The sequence below is a fragment of the Cupressus sempervirens genome, chromosome 9, assembly GCF_028749045.1.
Source record: "Cupressus sempervirens isolate cs-2001-9-10 chromosome 9, ASM2874904v1, whole genome shotgun sequence".
Lineage (NCBI taxonomy): Eukaryota > Viridiplantae > Streptophyta > Pinopsida > Cupressales > Cupressaceae > Cupressus > Cupressus sempervirens.
Genome location: NC_143126.1, coordinates 440,605,627 through 440,627,002, shown reverse-complemented (window position 1 = coordinate 440,627,002; position 21,376 = coordinate 440,605,627). Strand labels below are relative to the sequence as shown.

General features: G+C 39.3%; 1 protein-coding gene across 1 annotated transcript in view; it reads left to right on the top strand.

Moving 5' to 3' along the window:
• SUVH4 (histone-lysine N-methyltransferase, H3 lysine-9 specific SUVH4-like protein) overlaps positions 1–21,376 on the top strand; it is a 164,242-nt gene that overhangs the window by 48,283 nt on the left and 94,583 nt on the right. Inside the window, exons 4-10 of the mRNA XM_089800519.1 lie at positions 543–597; positions 721–830; positions 15,673–15,852; positions 16,662–16,760; positions 17,830–17,928; positions 18,168–18,217; positions 18,414–18,502. Coding sequence (XP_089656645.1) covers positions 543–597; positions 721–830; positions 15,673–15,852; positions 16,662–16,760; positions 17,830–17,928; positions 18,168–18,217; positions 18,414–18,502 — 682 coding nt within the window. The remainder of the gene's footprint in view (positions 1–542; positions 598–720; positions 831–15,672; positions 15,853–16,661; positions 16,761–17,829; positions 17,929–18,167; positions 18,218–18,413; positions 18,503–21,376) is intronic.

Genomic DNA, 21,376 nt, shown 5'->3' with positions numbered 1-21,376 from the left:
CATGTAATGTTACGTTATGTAGATAGCCACCCAAGATCCAATGCCTAATGTAAATCACAATATACTCAAAAGATCAATATAAGTTGAATAGAGTGTATTTCTATCACAGAACACATACAAAATGGACATGAACACACGGTTACAAAGATATGCCCTTGATGACATAGGCCAAGGTGAGATACAAAATCATGACAAGTGTCCTACTCTTATGATATTGTGCACAAGGTGATTAGTATCCTATGTGTACCGTTCTTAAACTTAAGTGTTAGGATGTGAAGATACCTAATAGTGTAAGTAGTTAGTTGACACCCCTATTCACTCCAACAGTTTGGATAATTAGATAAGTAGTTTTTTGAATATCTGTTCCTCGCAATTCCCCTCCAATCCCAAAAATTGAGCAAAATTTTTGCCATTCCTGAAACAGGGTCTGCACTTCTTGGGAATTCGAATAGATACTATGTAACTGTGATTAGAGTAACAAATGAGATTTTTCATTTTTTCCCATAAAAAAAGTGCTAATAAGTTTAGGTCTGAACTAACAGATGCTTATGACAAATGAAATTCTTTTCCCGACAAAGCGACCAGGTCATATCCCTGGTATGTTGTAACTACACTGTTTGTTTTGTTATTCTTTTATGATATCAATATGTTTCATTGGTGACTATTTATTACAGATCTTAATCCTAATTTAGTCTAATCTATTCCATTTGGTGGATGCAGGTGTCAATGTTGGAGATCATTTTTTTTCACGCTGTGAGATGATTGCTATTGGCTTTCACAGTCACTGGCTAAATGGGATAGATTATATGGGAAAAAGCTTTGAAAGAATGGTAAGTTTATCCACCTTAACTTCCAAAACCATCTGGACTGTTATGGATATTTTTCTTGCTAGACAAAATCAAAATACATTGATGATAGTCGTAGATTACAATTGTGAATTCCAAATTATAATGGACATGCTTTTTTATCATAGGAGCCAAAATAGAACAGACCTGATTGCAATTGCAACCTTTTAATGCAAAAAATATGCTTGCTGTAACAGCACTTCAATCTAAACACGCTCCAACAGCATTTCAATTGCTCATTTTGTCAAGTGCATGATATTTTTTTTCTTCTTCTTAATATTCTTTATCTTTTGTTGGTTTTTGTTAGGAAAGCACTTACCATAGGACCTGTGTTATTGAAGAAAGGGTGTAAAATATTTCACTTGGGACATGTGTTGTTGAAGAAAAAGTTATAAAATATTGACGACCTAATTAAAAAAATGAGTACATCAGGTAACACTGACTTCATTAATTGACAGTCTGAATACTCAATCACATGGTAACATCCCCACTTCATTAACACTAACATTATGACCCCTAACTCTACATCTGTTGTTGATTGTGAAACACTTGTCTGGTTCTTGGAAGTCCATGAGATTAATGCATATCCCAACTTGAAGATATAGTCCCACATAGACTTCATGTCATGACAATCTCCTGCCTGATTTGAATTTGTGTCACCCTGGGGAATGCATTCATCTCCTCACTAGAACTCACATACAACATCCAGAGTATTCTTCACATATCCCAAGATACTTTTTGCAACATTCATGTGACTACTTTGTGGCTCCTGCATAAACATGGTATCAATTCAATGACAAAGAGAACCATGTTTCACTATGAAGTACCTTGTCCATCCATATATTTGTTGTCAAGAGACTACTAGGATCAGAGAGTTTTGGCAACTTTAGCTTATTAAATCTTGAATTTTGTCAACAAATATGTAGCATACTTTGACTGTGAGACAATAAACCTATCCTATTCCTGCCATGCAAATAAACTAGGAAACAGTGAAGCAACCTCAAATTTATCATTTCAAACAGTTAGGCTAATTGGCAGTTGCTAATTCACGTTAGTAATCAATGATTCAAATCAACATTACTTCCTCCTCGAATTAAATATTCACGTGGAGAACAATAATGAAAATTAACATATTGTGCTTTGTTTGAAGAAGATAAGAGCGACAACTAAGAGGATAGGACTTACAGCCATTAAAGCATGAATACAGAATATTCAGGAAAGTCTATCCTAAAAGATAATTGACAATTGTAAATAAAACATTATTTATTTTTGCTCATCAACTTTGAGGTTACTAATCATCATAGTCAAATTTATGAACTGGCATGTCCCACTAATCTTATAGATCTTTTGCAATTCATTTGAACTCTCATGTGGTGTGCCACACTTAATGAGTTACTTTCTAATGGGAGCAACAACATACTTCAATAACAATGCTCTTGCTTTCTAACATTTCAAACTACATTGTTACTATATCAAATTGTCTCTAGGCAACTAAACTGTAATTGGATCTTGGTTGATGTCTCGAAACACGTGTATTAATGATAGAGTGTTTGTGTTGCATCTTCTTTCAAACAGATTCTAATTGATTGCCAAGGAGAATCAACTGATCCATAGTGCTCACATGCCAAGTGAGAAATTTCAAATGTTTTAAGGATTTTCATTATCACTCCTAGAAAAATCCCTAACACTACAACTTACCCCTCTTGCCTTTCAGTGTACCTATTATTCTGACAGCATAATTGTACATTATGCTACTCTTCCTTATAAGTGAAAGCATGTTGAAATAGAAGAGTAATTGCATCAATATTCCAAACCTTTTGAAATACGAAATACCTGATGATACATGGAAGCTGAGTGACATGGGAGAGTACAGTAGCACTGCTGTGGTTCCCACTTAAATGACACATTTCTGAAAGAGGAAAAATAAAGAAATGGAAGAAGAATTTTGTTTTGAGTTTTGCTTTTATATGTGAGAAAGAAAATCTCATGCTAACAAAACAAAACTGAATACATAAAAAACTTAATTAAAATTACAATATTGAAAGTAGAACCTTGAAAGCAATATAGTAACGTAAAAAGATGGCTGGAAAAATGTTACTTGCAGGCTTTGAAACTGAAATCTGATTTCACCATTGTGAATAGTACAGAAATGTACACTTTACTAAAAAATATTAAAAAGGCCTTTGGATAATCAAGATATTGCACCTGAAAAAATTACCTGCTTTTTTCAAAGCTATTTAAGCCCTGGGGGGCTGTACATTTCACTACTCACAAAATAATTTATACCGTGCCCATGTGAGCGAGGGCTAAATAGTAGCCACTCACTGACTTTAGCACTTACCCATATGACTACTTGAGAAAAAAGGGGTAAAAATTTATTCAATCAGAGCGAAAATAATACACAAGGCCTTAGGCCCAACAGAACCAAAAACAACCACAATAACAATTAAATCCTATCCTTTTCCACTAACTGCTAAAAAATTCCAGTATAATCAGCAGGGAGCCCATCCTTTCCTGCAATATCCCAGCCAACTCCTTTCTCGGACGCCCATTTTACCAAAACTTCAGCCACTCCATTCCATTCCCTAGGAATATGACAAAAAGAGGCCCAATCCACATGACTACTCAGATACAAAATCTCTCTAATAGTAGAGGCTAACTGCCAGTTAACATCGTCAACACTTTGGTTGTTTATCATATCCACAACAATCTGAGAATCTGACTCACAAATAATCTTCCTCCATCCCAAAGAACATCCCTGCTCAACAACCAACTTAATGGCAAGGGCCTCCATCAGTTTATTAGAATGAACTCCTTTATAAATAGAGAAAAGAAAGGTAACTTCACCATCCTTAACTTTGCCAGTACCCCCAATACTTGCCTGTCCAGGGTTCCCACGGGAGGAGCCATCAGTATTAATTTTAGGGATGCCAGTCAGAGGTAGAGGGAGAACCAACTCTACAAACCTTTCTCTTGAGCGACTGAGATCTCTTACCACTTGTGCATACCATTCCTTTGTCCACTGGTCCCAAATTCCTTACTATACTATAATCTCCAAGGTCCACATGTTCAGTCATATCACACTTGGCATAAATAGTTCCTTGGAGTCTGCTCAAAATCATCTGCCACAATTTAGTGACTCCCAAACTAGAGTTGCAAAAAATCTTGCGATTACGATTCAGCCAAAGATTCCATATAATGAAAGTAGGTCCAACAACCCATGCCACCTGAGAATCCTAGCAATCCTATGCTGGATTGGTTGCAGAGTACTAATGAAATAGAGGACTTACCTTTATTGATTTGCTGCCCATAAGCTTTCAAATAAGTGTCTAAAATCATTCTGAAGTTTCTTGCCTCATTGATTGTAGCCAAGGCCATCAGTCCAGTATCATCTACGAATTGGAGGTGCGAGTATGTTGGGAGATTATTATTCCATTTCCACCCATGGATGAGCCCTTGTTCAGCTTGAAATTTATAAATCTACCTAAGTCCTCGACCATAATGATAAAGAGATATGGAGATAGAGTATCCCCTTACCGGAGTCCTCCAGAAGTAGAAAATAGCTTAGTAGGTTCTCCATTTATAAGAACAAAAAAGTAGGGGGAAGTCACATAGCTGAGAATCCAATCAAGCCATTCCACATCAAATCCAAAAGCTAGAAGCATTCTACTCAAGAAGTCCCAACTAACTTGATCATATGCTTTTGCTAAATCTAGCTTAATGAACATGGCCTTTTCCTTGGAGGTAGCCATAGAGTGGATAGCCTCTGATGCAATTACAACCCCATCAAGGATCTGTCTAACACCAACAAAGCCTCCGTGCTCCTCGGAGATCAAAGTAGCCAAATAAGGCTTGAGCCTTTCAACAATTAGTTTGGTGATAATTTTGTAAGTAACATTACACAAAGCAATAGGCCTGAATTGATCCAAACTGTTGGCCCCATCACTCTTGGGTATGAGAGTTAAGAAGGCTTCATTCAAAGAATTGAGCATTTGTTTGTTCTTATGTGATTCCTGGATCACTTCAAGAAGTTCAAATTTAATAATCTCCCAGAATTCTTGGAAAAATTCAATGGGAAAACCATCTGGGCCCGGGGTTTTACCTTTCTTCATACCAAAAACCACCTTCTCCAACTCACCTAACAAAGTAGACCATAAGAGATTCCTGTTCATATCATTAGAAACCCGGTGGGGAATGCAATCTAAAATGGTCCTTGCCTCTAACATTGGAATTATTTCCACCCTAGAGAAAAGTTGGGAAAAGTATCTAATGGCCTGTAGAGAAATATCCTCTTTGGAAGAGAGTTGAGCTCTAGTAATAGAGACAAGAGAGGAGATAGAATTGCCAGACTTGTGGGCTTTAACCGTGCTATGAAAGAAAGTACTGTTCCTATCTCCCTCTTGCAGCCAATCCACACGACTTTTGCTTCCAAAAAATTTCCTCCTGAAGCTCCCATTCCTCTAACACCCTCAAAGCTGAGGACTCGATAGTAATTAAATCCACAGTCATTCCTTCGTCCCTAATCTAGCGGGTGATGCTGTCCAGCCTAGATTGAGCTGCCAACTTTTGGCCCTGTAAATTCCCAAAGCACTGTTTGTTCCACTTTTAAAGCCTAAATTTCACATGTTGAAGCCTCTTCTCGAAAGAGAACATGGTAGTACCATGAGAAGGCCTACCGTCATGCCACCAAACTGTCATAAGATCTTGCAAAAAGGGATCACTTAACCACATCAGCTGAAACTTGAAAGAAGGATTTTTAATAGCCTTTAAGGGAGTGACATAAAGCTTAATAGGCCAATGATCAAAACTTCTCCAATCAAGAACTTCCGATTTGGTAGACCATCTGACATCCATCCAAAAGCAAGAAACTAAGAACCTATCCAGCCTTTCAAAAATAGCCTCTGTCCCGCTCCTTCTGTTATTCTAGGTGAAAGTACCATTGCCAGGTTTAATATCAACGAGATTCAAGAAATCAATATTATCTCTAAGCATATTTGAAGAAGGGCCCAACCGAGCTACCTCACTTCTCTTTTCCTCTATACTAGTAACAACATTAAAATCCCCCCCTACAATCCAAGGGAGGAAAGGATCTAAGGAACGAACAAAGGTAATGTGTGATCACATAAAAGATTTACCCACCAAATCATTAGGAGCATAAATATTAGAAAACATGCAGCTTTCTCTAGTCTGAAAATGGGAAGCAATCAAAGAGATAGAAGACCTACTCGAAATCCACCATAGAGGAGTCACCTTCCTTGGATTCCAGAGACAGGCAATTCCACCATATCTACTTTGAGTACCCACTCCCTGCCAGCTACCATGGGGCCACAATTTTGGCCCGCAGCTATCCAAACCATCAATTATAAGCTTAGTTTCCTGAATGAAAACAATATCTGGAGAATGAGATTCTATCAATCTACGGACAACCTTTTGTTTAGGGATGCTGTTCAACCCACTCACATTCCAAGAGAGAATAATCATTTAGAAGGTTGAGAGAAGTGGGAATCAATGGGCTTCACAAACCTTGACTCAACTAATGTCTCCCCCATCATCTTAACCTTCTCTTAGTCAGTGTTCCTTCTGCTCTTGGAAGACTTCTCTGAGGACCCTTTTTTAAAAGGCTATTGCTGCAAACCTAAAGTGGAAGCAGCTTTGGTACCTCTTGTGTTATCTGGCATCCCTTTCTAGACAAGGAGAATAGAAGTAGTGTTATTTGAATTGCCCCCAGGTTGTGCCCCTACGAGGACACTACAATCCTTCCCCTAAGATGGCTCATCCAAAAGAATTGGTGGACCTTGTTTCTCTTTTGGTAACTGGGCTAGACTCCTTACCTCCCTTGCTTGGGTCCCCTGATGAGATCCAGCCCCCCGAGGGCAGATCAACTGATTAAAAGTGCCATCATTCTATCTATCCATCCAAGTTCTCTTCTTCCCTTTTCCTTTGTTGCGAGGCTTAACTAGGACAAATCCTTCCTTGTTTGCATATCCCTCCGGCAAGGGGCCTTACCCTTTTCATCCTTAGGGTCCGGAGCAATAGAAACCAATGGTTGAGAGAATTTATTTCGAGGACACTTACGTTGTAAATGCCCATACTCATGACATATCCTGCATCTAAAGTTAGGGTCTCATAGTCTAATCGTTGAACCCATGAGGTAAGGCCCAAGGAAATTTCCATAGAGTTTGGTAGGGGATTATTAAGATCAACCTCAACACAGATCCGCGCATAAAAAATTACCTTACGATCTTGAGTTTGTGTAGCCGAACCTATGGGTTTCCCAAGCAATAGTGAGATCAAGTGGAGAATATCCTCTCTCCAAAATTCCAAAGGTAGCCTTGGTAGGCAAACCCATACTGGTACCCGAGAGGGGATCTCCTCAGCAGAATTAAATCTTATGTGCCATGTAATGTCCTCGTTATAAAATAAATGATTTAATCTTTGTAACGGGTCGATTGATTTATTTTATCTCGGATCCATTTAATTTTGTTTTGTTTTCGTAGTTTGTGTCGCCGTCGGCTAACTTTGTACACCCTCAGAAAGTTTTTCCCTACAGGTATTTAAGCACAGCTCGTAGTAGTCTGTAGGCATGCTTTGGATTATATTTCTTTGTATTGCAGATTCCTGTTGGAGTTCGACATTGTTCGCCATTTCGGAAGTGAAAGACCTTCCCTATTTGGCTGGCGCAGTTTCGATGGGACTCAGTCCTCACCCTATTCTGTTGGTGCTCATCTCTGTGTATTTGGCATTATCTTCTGGTGATAATCAATATTTGCATTCGACTCTCTCTTTCAAGTTGTGTAGTTTAGTCCACATTCTGTGTATGTGCTTGCAATGTTGGGTTCCTGTCACTGTGTGTGAATCCCATTCTGCTCCACTCTCCATCCGTCCTGACTTCCCTCATCTTCTATTCGTCTATACGTCTCTGAAATTCCCACTAAGTGACCGTATTGCATCCTACTCTAATCGTACGGCTTATCCAAGCTATTGTACGACTTTCCTTGCTCCTGAACACACCCTGTACAGACTGTTTTACCGTACGACCAGCCCATTCCAAGACCGTACGACTTGCTAGGCCACCGTACGACATTCACATACCACCATACGACAATAATATCCACCGAATGGTTGTGGCATACCCCGTACGACATATTGAGGCCCATCTTCTATATGAACTTCCTTATACCTATACGGCCTTCTTAGGATCACCATACGACACTCACTCTTAGGCAATGTACGGACTTGGCATCCCCCAACCACACTGTACGAACATGCTGTTTCCTGCAAATCAATACTTCCAGTTTGATCTCCATCCTTGCTCCACTGCCAAATTCGACTGTGGAATTAGAGCGATTTATACCCAGCATTCTATAGACCGTACAACCTCTCTTCTGAGATTGGCACATTGATTAAAAAGGTTTAAGCGGGTATGGCACATTATAGTGGTATCAGAGCTTTGATTCTGCTAGCTTGTGGATGGTGAATGAGAGTTTATAGCCGGAAGAGGAGAAGGACGCATTCTGTTGATTGAATGGCTGATGAACGGGAACTGACGAGCGCCGAACTTGTGGCACTTCTAAGGGAACTTGCCCGGAATCAGGCACAAATCATGGATACGCAGCGACTCATGGGGGAAACCCTCAAGAAGTTGGCGGAGAAAAATATATCTGGTGAACAAAATGGGCACCGCATGGACTTAGTATCAGGTAAACCACACCCTCAGCCAACATGCTCTTGACCTTCCATGCCGACTTTCCCACCACGAACGGAAGCACATCACAGAGAGAGACTACCAACTTTCGAAGAGATAAGAGAGGACTGGAGGAATGCAAACCTTGAAGAGGATATTTTCTACAAAGATTACGCAAATCTAAGGATGAGATACTCGGGAGGCGGAAACAGAGGAGGATACTATAATGGTGATCTCAGGAGAAAATTGAGTAAGGTGAATCTGTCTCCATTTGACGGATCGGGTTCCCTTCCATCACAGGCGTGGGTGATGAAAGCCGATACCTACTTCTAGCTGAATCATATGCCTAAAGAAGAAGCTATCAAATTTGTCGCGTTGCACTTGGAAGGAGTTGCGCACGAATGGTGGCACCATGGCACCATCACATTAGGGCATGATCAAATAAAGACCTATACAGAATTTATGGAGAGATTAAGAGAATGATTCGATGGGAAAGACCTCGAGCTCAATTTCAAAGAGCTAGCGCAACTGAGGCAAACCGGATCCGTAGATCAGTTCATTGCGGAATTTCAGAGACTTTTTGTGTTGGTCACAGACATCTTCCAAAGAAGGTGGGTCGTGCTCTTTATGGACGGGCTGGCAGAACCACTGAAGGGTTGGGTGAAGGGATTCAATCCGTCAACCCTGATGGAAGCGATCAGTAAGGCATGAAGCATGGCATTGTCGTTGGCATCATCCTTATCCTCTCGGAGTCACTCACATCCGAAATCGCCGATGTTTTCGAGGGACAAACCTCTGCCCAAGAAGCCGTCATTGGATGAAGCATCCCGACAAGAACTCCGAAGGAAGAAGTTGTGTTTCAATTTCAAGGGGCCTTGGGAGCCTGGCCATCAATGCCTCGGGGAGGGGAAGATCCATTACATTGAGGTAGTATCTAATGATGAGGACAAACACGAACAAGAGGAAATGCCAGTGGAGGATATCCAACCTAGCAGTGACACCAACATGGCCAATTTAAACCGTTCGAAGAGGATTGTCGCCTTGGTACAGTGCGGGGGATCCATTGCATTGGTTGGCAGTCCAAGGTGCATAGTTTTTCGTGTGTGGGGTACCCTTCAAGGACAAAGGGTCATGGTGATGTTGGATAGTGGAGCTACTTTGAATTTCATAAACTCATCCTTGGTGAAGCAAAGAAGTCTCCCTACGGAAGCACACACAGGCTTTCAGGTCAAGGTTGTTGGAGGGGCTTTCTTGCCTTGCACGCAACTTGTTCCTCAGCTGAGCATCACAATGGCGAATCACACGGTGATGGAGGACTTTTTCATAGTGGATCTCACCGACATGGAAGTCATTCTTGGCATACAGTGGATGGAGACGCTTGATGAGTACACTCAGAGTTTCAAGCGAATGGACTTCACTTTTGTGGTTGATGGAAAGAAGGTTGTCCTCTGAGGGATGGCAAATGAAGGTCCAAAGGAAGTTTTTGCGCATCGGATGGAGGCAGTTTTGCGGCACAATGATGTTGAGTGGGCTGCGCATTGTTTTATCTCGGCGGAACTTATGAAGGGGCACCAAACACCTATACAGGATGATGAGCTTTAGGATATTTTAAGTAGGCATGAAAAAGTTTTCATGGATATTCCACCTGGCATACCATTGCATTGGGGGTTCGAACACACAATAGAGTTGGAATTAGGGGCAAAACCAGTCATAACCACACTGTACTGCCACCCCAAGAAATTCAAGGATGAGATTGAACGGACGATTCTGGAGTTGCTTGAGAAAGGATGGATCCGTCCCAGTTCTAGCTCGTTTGTGTCATTCGTGGTGTTGGTCAAAAAGGATGGAACGATGTGCATGTGTGTGGACTATCGCACGCTAAACAAAAGGACAATAAAGAACAGGTACCCCATCCTGAGAATAGATGAGTTGCTGGATGAACTACATGGCGTGGTCTATTTTTCAAAAATAGATCTCCGTTCCGGATACCATCAGGTTCGAATGAAGGAAGAGGATGTGGAGAAAACGGCTTTTGGTTGCCCATACGAACACTATGAGTTCTTGGTCATGCCGTTCAGGTTAACCAACACACTCGCTACATTCCAATCATGCATGAACCGCATCTTCGATAAACAGTTGCGTGAGTATCTATTGGTATTCTTTGATGATCTTCTTATTTATAGTAGGACATGGGAGGAGCACCTGAAGCATCTGAACGAAGTTCTATGTATCATGGAGGAACAATTCCTATTTGCCAAATAGTCCAAATGTGAGTTTGGTATGATAGAGATATTGTACTTGGGGCATGTCGTCAGTCAATATGGGGTTCAAGTGCATCAGAAGAAGATTCAGGCTATCCTTGACTAGCCTCCCCCAAAATCACTCATGGATTTGCAAGGGTTTTTTGGATTATGCAGTTACTACAGGAGATTCGTCAAAGGTTTTTCTCAGCTTAGTGCACCTTTAATGGATCTAACGAAGAAAGGGGCTTTCCAGTAGAATGAAGAAGCACAACTCACGTTTGATAAGCTAAAAGAGGCCATGAGCACTTGCTTGGTTTTTGCATTGCCTGACTTCACTCGACCATTCATTTTGGAATGCGATGCATCCGAGGAGGGCATTGGAGCGGTTCTGATGCAGGATAGACACCCCATCGCCTATGGGAGTAGGAAGCTTACATCAGCAGAACGCCTGTACTCTATTTACGATAAAGAAATGTTGGCCATCGTACATGCATTAATCAAGTTCCGGCAGTATTTGGTTGGTGCCAAGTTTGTTGTTCGTACAGATTACAACAGCTTGAGATATTTCCTGGGGCAGCGAGACTTAAACGAACGACAACAAAAATGGGTAAGCAAAGTCCAGTCTTTTGATTTTCACATTGATTATGTAAAAGGAAAGAACAATGTTGTTGTAGATGCCTTGTCTCGAAAACCCACCATCTGCTCGCTAGAACAGATTTTAGCTGACTGGAAGGCACAATTGTTGGTAGAATATTCCAAGAGTACGTTTGCCTGTGAGATAATGGATGGTCACATCCACGATGATCGGTACAGGGTGGTGAATGATATCATCTATTATAAAGATTGGATCTACCTAGTGCCAAAATCCAAACTGAAGCAGAAGATCTTGAAGGAAGTGCACGACTCCCCTTTGGCTGGACATCTCGGCTTCCTTAAAACTTACAGAAGTATGCAGGAGAGATTTTCATGGAAGGGACTGAAAGGGGACATGTTGCAGCATGTGAGAGAATGTATGGTTTGCCAACAGAACAAATCCGAACACACTCTTCCTGCTAGATTGTTACAGCCTTTGCCGATTCTTGAACATAAGTGGGAAAGTGTATCAATGGACTTCATAACAGGTCTTCCTAGGGCGAACGGAAAGGATTGCATCTTCGTGGTGGTTGACAAATTGACAAAGTATGCTCACTTCTTTGCCATCCCCTTAGATCTTTAGGTTGCACAAGTCGCCAAATTGTTTTTTAGAGAAGTTTTTCGCTTGCACTGGTTACCTCGAAACATCGTCAGTAATCAGGATGGATGATTTGTCAGTATCTTCTAGACAGAATTGTTTCGGATGGCAGGGACAGAATTATCACCAAGCACGAGTTCCCACCCGTAGATGGATGGCCAAACGGAAATTGTGAACAAATAGCTCGAAGGCTACCTACGGAACTACGTCTCGGCACAACAACGTGCGTGGGTAAGATGGATCCATCTTGGGGAGTATTGCTACAATACCACGTATCACATATTGATCGGGATGGCGCTGTTCAAAGCTCTGTACGGGCACGAACCCCTCTCCTTCATAAACATAGTTCTGGGTGACAGTCGTGCTCCAAGGGCGAAGGATTGGCTTTAGGAGGGACAGGACATACTGAGGAGTTTGAAAGAAAACCTGTAGCAGGCACAAAATCGACAGAAGGTGTATGCCGACAGACATCGGATAGAGAGGAGTTTTGAAGTAGGGGATCTGGTCTATCTCCGGTTTCAGCCATATCGACAGTCTTCATTAAAGGGAACAAGAAAGGAGAAATTGAAGCCACGTTTTTATGTTCCCTGTTGTGTGATCCGTCGCATTGGTGAGGTAGCGTACGAACTGGACCTTTCGGAGGGTAGCCGCATTCACAATGTCTTCCATGTTTCATGTCTGAAGAAAGCTATTGGGCAAAACGTCACAGTCACTACTGACCTTCCGCCACTCAATGAGGAAGGGAAGCTCATTCTGGAACCTGCTGAAATTCTCAAAGTGCGTGAAAAGGTCCTGCGGAACCACACCGTGAGAGAGTACTTGGTACGTTGGCAACACCTATCATTGGACGACGTAACGTGGGAAGGTGAGCACATCCTCCAACACCCGGCATTGCACTTGGTTGAGGACAATCAAATTTTGGGACGAGAGGACTGTAATGTCCTCATTATAAAATAAATGATTTAATCTTTGTAACAGGTCGATTGATTTATTTTATCTCAGACCCATTTAATTTTGTTTTGTTTTCGTGGTTTGTGTCGTCGTCGGCTAACTTTGTACACCCTCGGAAAGTTTTTCCCTACGGATATTTAAGCACGGCTCGTAGTAGTCTGTAGGCATGCTTTGGATTATATCTCTCTATACTGTGGATTCCTGTTTGAGTTCGGCATTGTTCGCCATTTCGAAAGTGAAAGACCTTCCTCATTTGGCTGGCGCGGTTTCGGTGGGACTCAGCCCTCACCTTATTCTGTTGGTGCTCATCTCTGTGTATCTGGCATTATCTTCTGGTGATAATCAATATTTGCATTCGACTCTCTCCTTCCAGTTGTGTAGTTTAGTCCACATTCTGTGTATGTGCTTGCAACGTTGGTTTCCTGTCACTGTGTGTGAATCCCATTCTGCTCCACTCTCCATCTGTCCTGACTTCCCTCATCTTCTTTCTGTCCATACGTCTCTGAAATTCCCACTAAGTCACCTTATTGCATCCTACTCTAATCGTATGAGTTATCCAAGCTACCATACGACTTTCCTTGCTCCTGAACACACCTCGTACGGACTGTTTTACCGTACACCTAGCCCATTCCAAGACTATACGGCTTGCTAGGCCATCGTACGATATTCACATACCACCATACGGCGATAGCATACCCTGTACGACATATTGAGGCCCATCTTCCGTACGGACTTCCTTATACCCGTACGACCTTCTTAGGATCACCATACGACACTCACTTTGAGGCAACGTACGGACTTGGCATCCCCCAAACACACTGTATAGACGTGTTGTTTCTTGCAAATCAATACTTCTAGTTTGATCACCATCCTTGCTCCTCAGCCAAATCCGATTGTGGAATTAGAGCGATTTATACCCAACATTCTATAGACCGTACGACCTCTCTTCTGAAGTTGGCACATTGATTAAAAAGGTTTAAGCGGGTACGACACATTACATGCCAGGGTTTGATAAGAAGACCTACTTGGTTAAAGAAATATGGACCACCTTCAAACACCTTATTGTTGTCTGTCATATTAAAAAAAAAACTAGAAAATAGTTATTGGCAGCTAGGAGAATCTCCATATCCCGCTCATGATTCCAAATCTGATGCGCCAATGATTCCAACACAAGAAGAGAGAGACAAAGACCCAAAAACTTACAAATGAGCGGATGCTTGCTCCAGTATTCTACATCCTCTGAAATCTACTCAGGTTGACTAACTAATACTAGTCGATCATCTGATCTCTCTAGACGCCCATTCACCTTTTTGATTCGAATAAAACCCTTCAAAAATGAAGCATTAACCCCAGTTGGGAGATTATCAGCCTGGCCCTTAGCTCCCATTTGCATCAACATAGAGGAATCGACCATCTCCATATCAATGGGTAAAATTTGAGATGCAAGGATCTCTAGTTAACCCATGACCAAAACCCAAAGAAACCCTATCACCAAAATCCGAAATCCCCTTACCTCTGGACAGCAACAATCTACCATGCACCATGCACTGCTAAAGAGCGGAAGCCACACACCCAGGGCCCAACTCCAGCTGGCCTTGATCCCTAAGCTTCCACCCAAAAAAGCCCACACTAGCTCCTGAAATCACACCTCCCCCCTCTCCACGCAGCAGCAACCACCCACAATTGGTGGCAAGGAAGCCGCACAGCCCCATAAGCCACAGGAAGATCACGCCAAGGAAGGGTGGGCTTAGGGTATGCATACCCTAGCCACTCTGGTCCCAGCTTTGGCACCAACGCCATTAGTATAATATTTTAATCCTACCCATATGACTAATTGCTAAAAGCAAAGGGAGGTAATTTAAAATATTATAAAATAATATAATGGAAAATCATTAAAGCTTTCATGTGGGCTGCCTTTTCTTTTTATCATTTCAAAGGAATGTTCCATGTTGAAAAGGGAAGCATAGAAAACCTTTTTTCTCCAAATCTAAGCTTTACAACTTGCTGTAAAGATCTTTGAAGCAAGTGCTATATCCCTAAATGGCAGGACTTTTCTCATAAACCGTGCCTTTTTTGGTGCAGCTGCAAGTACTTTCCTTGAAACACAGAAACTACATGTGTAGCAAGAACCTTGATTACTATGAGCAGAGTATATGATATCATGGTGATTGTCCTGTGTTGGAGGCTTTATTATGTAGCTGTGTAATTGAGAGTCATGTGCAATTGGTAGTGAAAAGATAATTTTCAGCGTGGATTTGTTTGGGTAGAGCATGGTTATTGATTTCTTTCTGTGCTGCAGAATGGTAGGTGTGCGAGGCTAAATGACTAAGTACGGTAGTCAATGAGTTTTGTAGAAGTGTTCTCTATGACTTGTTGTTCACTTTTGTAATCAGGGTTGCTGCCCATTTTCGTTGATGAAAGTTATTGTGCCGGGGTGTTTTACCTGAAAGGTTTTTCCACAAGAAATTTGGTGAATGCATCTCTATGATTGCCATCTTTGTGTTTTATGTGGTTTCATGCAGTTAAAAGTTCTGAAATACTGATCTCTTTAATTAGAGTCACTAAATCAATAACCTATGAGGTACAGTCTATGTGAAATACGTCCAGATACCTAAAAGTAAATATAAAATATAGATGAAAATCCACTGTTTTATCATTGGTTGACCTATACTCAAATTTTTTTTAACAGTTTGTTTTTGCTTTTGTAAAATTTGCTAGGAAGAGTACAAAGGTTATAGATTTCCACTTGCTGTTGCGATAGTACTCTCAGGGCAATATGAAGATGATGTTGATAATGCTGAGAGTGTGGTTTATACGGGTCAAGGTGGCCACGATTTACTTGGGAAAAAACATCAAATAAAAGACCAAGAGATGACACGTGGCAATTTGGCATTAAAGGTACACAGTTTGACTTTGTATACGGTGCACAAATTAAACAATTTCATATTACTTTTTATTAGTGAAAAAGTTTGCCCACAAATTTTGTTTTAGTTATGTGTGGACTCTGTGCTCATAATTCCGAAATAGTTTTTGCTGCATGCTTCTAGATTGTTTTGTAGAATTTTCTCACAACTACTTTGTTAATGTAGATAACTTACAGATTTTTGATAGATAATATAGTACATTCTAATTTTTCCATACATGGAGGCTCTTGGACTGGGTTTTACGAGCTCCCATTTGAGGCTTACAGAAACATAGGGATGTTTGGAAGTTTCTCTCATGCCTCAAGAAAAGGGGACTTTTCATACAAAAGTAACAAAAAATAAAGAATAAAAAGAAAATTTCGGAACTTCTAACAAATATAAATTTAAAGTAAACCAAGTCCTATTGAGTTGCTACACACCAAATGTCAAAATGAACATACAGAGCGGCTAATGGGGATGACATGTGGAGGTTTCCTAGCCAACTTCGCATTTCTATAATGTCCAAGAGATGGAATGGCTGGGAAAGCATAGGGGATGTGTCCTTGTGTAATTTTTTTTGTTGATAAAGAATAGGCTGAAGCCAATTTTTTTTAACTTTGTAAAAGATTTACAAACATGTTCCACATTAGCATCGGTAGAAAGATCCATGGAAAGAAAACCTCCGTTAACATTTGGTTTATCTCTATTTTGTCATAGATTATTGATAGCTGTGTTCTGAATGAAAATTTGTCGTGTAGGACTAACTGCATTCTTGTGAGGCTAATTATTGCCATGTGTTTCCAGAATTGTATCTACCAAAAAACTCCAGTTCGAGTAATTCGTGGGCATGATTCAAAAAACAGCTATACGGGGAAGGTCTACACATATGATGGTTTGTACCAGGTAAATTCATTCAGAGTTAAAGTCCTATGATTCAAATAGTGTTACTATGAATATTGCTTAGTTGTATGTTGTATTCCTTCAATTGCTGGCCATATCAAAATAAATGTTTTTGTGGGATTTCTGTTACATTTTAATTTATACACAAGAAAGAAAAAATCAGTAGAATCTTGACAAGACAGGTATTGATTTTTGGGAACTCTAATTTATATAACAGTACCAATGTCATACTGAAAGGTTGGTGGAAATTGCATATTCCTCCCTGAGTCGGAAGTAAGTGATAGTAACTTGTTGTCTATATTAGAAATTGTGTATGGGAGTTATAAGTCATGCTAGTCAAACCAGTGTTGATAGGGGAGATATAATGTGGAGCATGTATCTGCCTTCACATTTCCTGGATAAGATCCAAAATTTATTGGCTGTCTTCTTATTTCCTGGATAAGATCCAAAATTTATTGGCAATCTGGCATTCAACGCACAAAGTTGTATAAACATTGTATGCCATTAAAGTGATATATTTTGCAAAGGAAATGAACAAAATAGACATGGATATAACTGTAACAATTATAAAGTTTTGTTACAAATGAGATTCTTTTTAAATTTTTATCAATAAAAGGTGGGAGAACCTCCTGTGCATTATATTGATATCAGATAATACCTACATTACTGTATTCATATTAAAAAACAACGATGTGTTGTATGCTTTCTAAACCCTCTACATCAGCACTGGGGAAGCTACATCCCCTGCAAACCTAATTTTATTGTATAAAAATTGTCTAGAACTGCCATTCTGATCAATATGGCTCATAAATGTCTTTTTCATTGAACTGAGGAAAGAAAATATGTACCAATGACCTGAAGGGTTGGTTGGGACAGTTAGGTTTCTATATTGGCATCCGAAGAATTTTTATTATTTAGGGCTGGTGATGCACATGGCTGAAATTTTACTATGTGCTTGATGGCCAAATTCAAATCTCTTATCTATGTAATTTTCTTGAACTCATAATGAACACATGGATCATGCTGGATAAACTCTGTGAGATGACTATGCAAAGTGCTTTTCTTATCGCAGGTTGTTAAGTACTGGGCTGAGAAAGGATTGTCTGGTTTTACTGTTTTTAAATACCGTCTTAGGCGTCTTACAGGGCAGCCGGTATTGACAACAAATCAGGTTGGTTATATTTCCTTCCATAAATTGGTTTGTTTTTGTTTATCTGGACAAACACTGTTCATTTTGTTTAGACACAATGGGGTATTGTATTAGATTCAACTGGACACTGTTCCCTTGTATGAGCACATATCTGGGAACTGTTCTGGGAGTGTTTTAGTCAGTATCAGACATTACAATGCTGGTTTTTCAATATATCATATCCTCTAAGTATGCATGGTGTTCATACTTTGTGGGAGCAGGTTCGTTTTAGTCGTGGCCAAATTCCACAAAGCACATCTGAGTTACGTGGGTATGGCCCTGCTGCATTAGTCTCTTTTTTACCCAAAATAGTTTTAGAATAAATTGGTCATTTTTGTGATTTTTTCCTTTTACCGTGATATTGAATTTTTTCTATCTTATGGAGTATGAGCCTGACAGTTTTCTATTTTATCCTTAACAATATTCTATGTTTTAACTTGAGTCTAATAAGCTCCATTGCTTCTTAGTTTGGTGTGTAAGGATATCAGCAATGGCCAGGAGAGGATCCCTGTTGTGGCTTCTAATGTTGTGGATGATCCACCTGTTCAGCCAACTGGTGAGGCTTAATGCTTTCATGCTATTTGTTTGTCGTGTCATTTTTTGATTTTGATGGCTTGTTTTGGCATTTGCTAGTATTTGGTAGATGCATATTTGTATTGTAATGGTTTCTGTTAGCAGTGTCAATCTGTTGTAACATATGGCAAGTTGAACAGAGCTAGATCTGATTTTAGATGAACTTGCAGCAATGGAAAATCTTTTTGACAACCCATTGGTTTAATCTTACACTGAATTACTTGAGAAATATATTTGTTGGATATTACTGTGTTTGGAGATGGCATTGAAGAATGGATGCCCACCAGTTTTGGGAACAATAAGTTGGAAAGGATAGTTTTTATATTTGTGTTTGTAAACATATATAAAATTCATTATTGCTGAGATATTCAAAGGGATTGTTTAGTTAGGTGTTGTTGCAGACAAAAGTATTGGAGTGCATTATACCAATATGTATGGTTTGCAGATTTTAGATTAAAACCTTCATTTACTTTACATGTTTAGAATATCAATTATTACACATTGTCGTGTTGGCTCATTTTCTAACCTTTACAGGTCATAAGAATAGAGAGTACCTCATAAAGGAGCAGAATAATTTCAAAGAGTTTAAGCACATGCTCATATAAAAAAGGCACACACTTGGAGGCTAAAAGTATGGCTCTACAAAGGATTCAATTTTCTTAGCTTAAAGAAGCATGCCCAAGAGAACAAGGGTGCACCAACACAAAGGATTATTTCTTTTGCTAAACAAAAAGTATTGTCTGTAGAGTACTGACCAATATAGGATTGGCAAGGCATGCCAGTCTAGATAAGGAAAAGTTGAATTGTTTTTTTGAGTATTTATTGGTGCTCAATAAGAAGTTCCGGCATACCAAGAAAAAAGAACTTGAGAGTGCAACAAGTATAGACTAAAATCTCATGTAGAATGAAGAAGGCATGCTTGTACAAGGAGGTTTTTATTTAAAAACATTGACAAAGTAATAGCAAGCACTTTATAAAGAAGTTATCAGCTTTAAAATACCTCTGGACAAATGGCACACACCTAAGGTTTTTGGTGCCTCTATATGATGTACATAAATTTTAAAAAAATGTATATGAAGACTAAGAGCACACGTGGGAGGAGAGATATGCAGTTGTGAGGAAGTGAAGTTTTTTGAAGCTAAATCCAGTGTTTTGGCATGCGCTTAGGGTCTGACAATTCACCATTAGAAACAAATCTTTTAATTACATTTTCATTTTCTAGTGTTCCTAGCTAGTAGCATGTGCTAATTCAAAAGAAAACCTTTTATCTAAGCATTTTCGAGTATGTGTACACATAGGTGTCAAGGAATAGAGACATGCCTATACAAAGCAACCAATTTTTAGATGCTTGAGGAAGTGTAGAAGTTTGCGTCTTTCAGAAGGATTCCAAATGACAAGATATATTTTCAAGGGTTAGCTATGGTCAAACAAAAAGTTGATAGCATAGAATAACATGAGCACAAGAAGCTGTGTTTTTTCAGCCTTATGCTCTTTTCAGCTTTCCCTATGTATAGCACAGAGTTAACTAATATTACATCTCTTGACAAGTGAGTGGTGTGAGCACTAAGTTGTGATCATAATAAAGTCAATTGATAGCTTAATTCGAGGTTTCATGGGTTTAGCTCTAGGATTAGAAGGATTTAAAATGATAAGATATATTTTCAAGGGTTAGCTATGATCAAGGTAAAAGTTGCTTAACCATTGAAGTCTTCAAGAGCTGCCTATTTAAATTTCTATTTTTTGGCTTGCACTAAATTTAGATAAGTATAAAAATAGCACATGGTATGAATATGCTCTTATCTTGAAAAATGCTGATAGCATAACATAACTTGAGCGCAAGGAGCCTGTTCTATTCTTCAGCCTTATGGCCCTTTTAGAATTCCTTTTTTATAGTATGGACCAAAGTAACGAGAATTGGAATCGGCAAGGCTGAATTGAATCGTGAATCGACAAATTTAAATAACCCTTGAAATTTAAAGATTTTAACAATTTGAAACTAATTTCATGCACCCTTTATTGAATATAACTTAAACACACTATAACATCATCAAATAGAATCTAACTTACTTAAACAATAAACATAAATGATAAATCCATCACATATGTAAAATACAAATTTTATTTTAAGTAAATAGAAATCATAGGATCATAATGAGTCACAACATAGATATATAGAATTATAAATGTTGTCAAATCATAAATGTATGTAAGATGAAGATCCATAAAACCAATAACATCAAATCATATATGTATATAAGATGAAGATCCATGAAACATGTGTCTATTTGTAAACAAAATAAAAAGACAAGTCTATCTTCTCTAGCTCAAGTCCATCTCTCACTTTTCCTCTCTTTTTGTCATACTCAACAAATAGAAGGCCTTTTAGAGTTATAAGAAAGAGAAATGTGAAAAAAAATCATTAAAAAAGTTGTATTTTTTAATGTTTTTAAGTTGCCCATTTGGGCTGCCTGTTTTTTCCAGCCGATTCATGGTGATTCATTGCAAGAAATCGTTGATTTGATTCACCAATTCACAAAAAATCATATAGCTTGAGTTGAACCGCTAAATTGTGTGAATCGCCACGATGCTCGTTACTATGGTATGGACATTGGAGTCAACTAATTTTAGATCTCTTGCGATGTGAGTGGTGTGAGCATTAAGTCATAGTTATAATAAATTTGATTGATTGCTTAATCATAATGAAATTTTGTAATAAAAATTACATTATATGTAATTGATTATTATTAGGGCAGTAGTAGTTGGCACTTAGTATCAATTTGCACTGAGATCAATCAATGGTATTTCTGTTAAAGTAATATTGTAATATTTAGCTTATAATGGTCATTTAAGTTGTTTA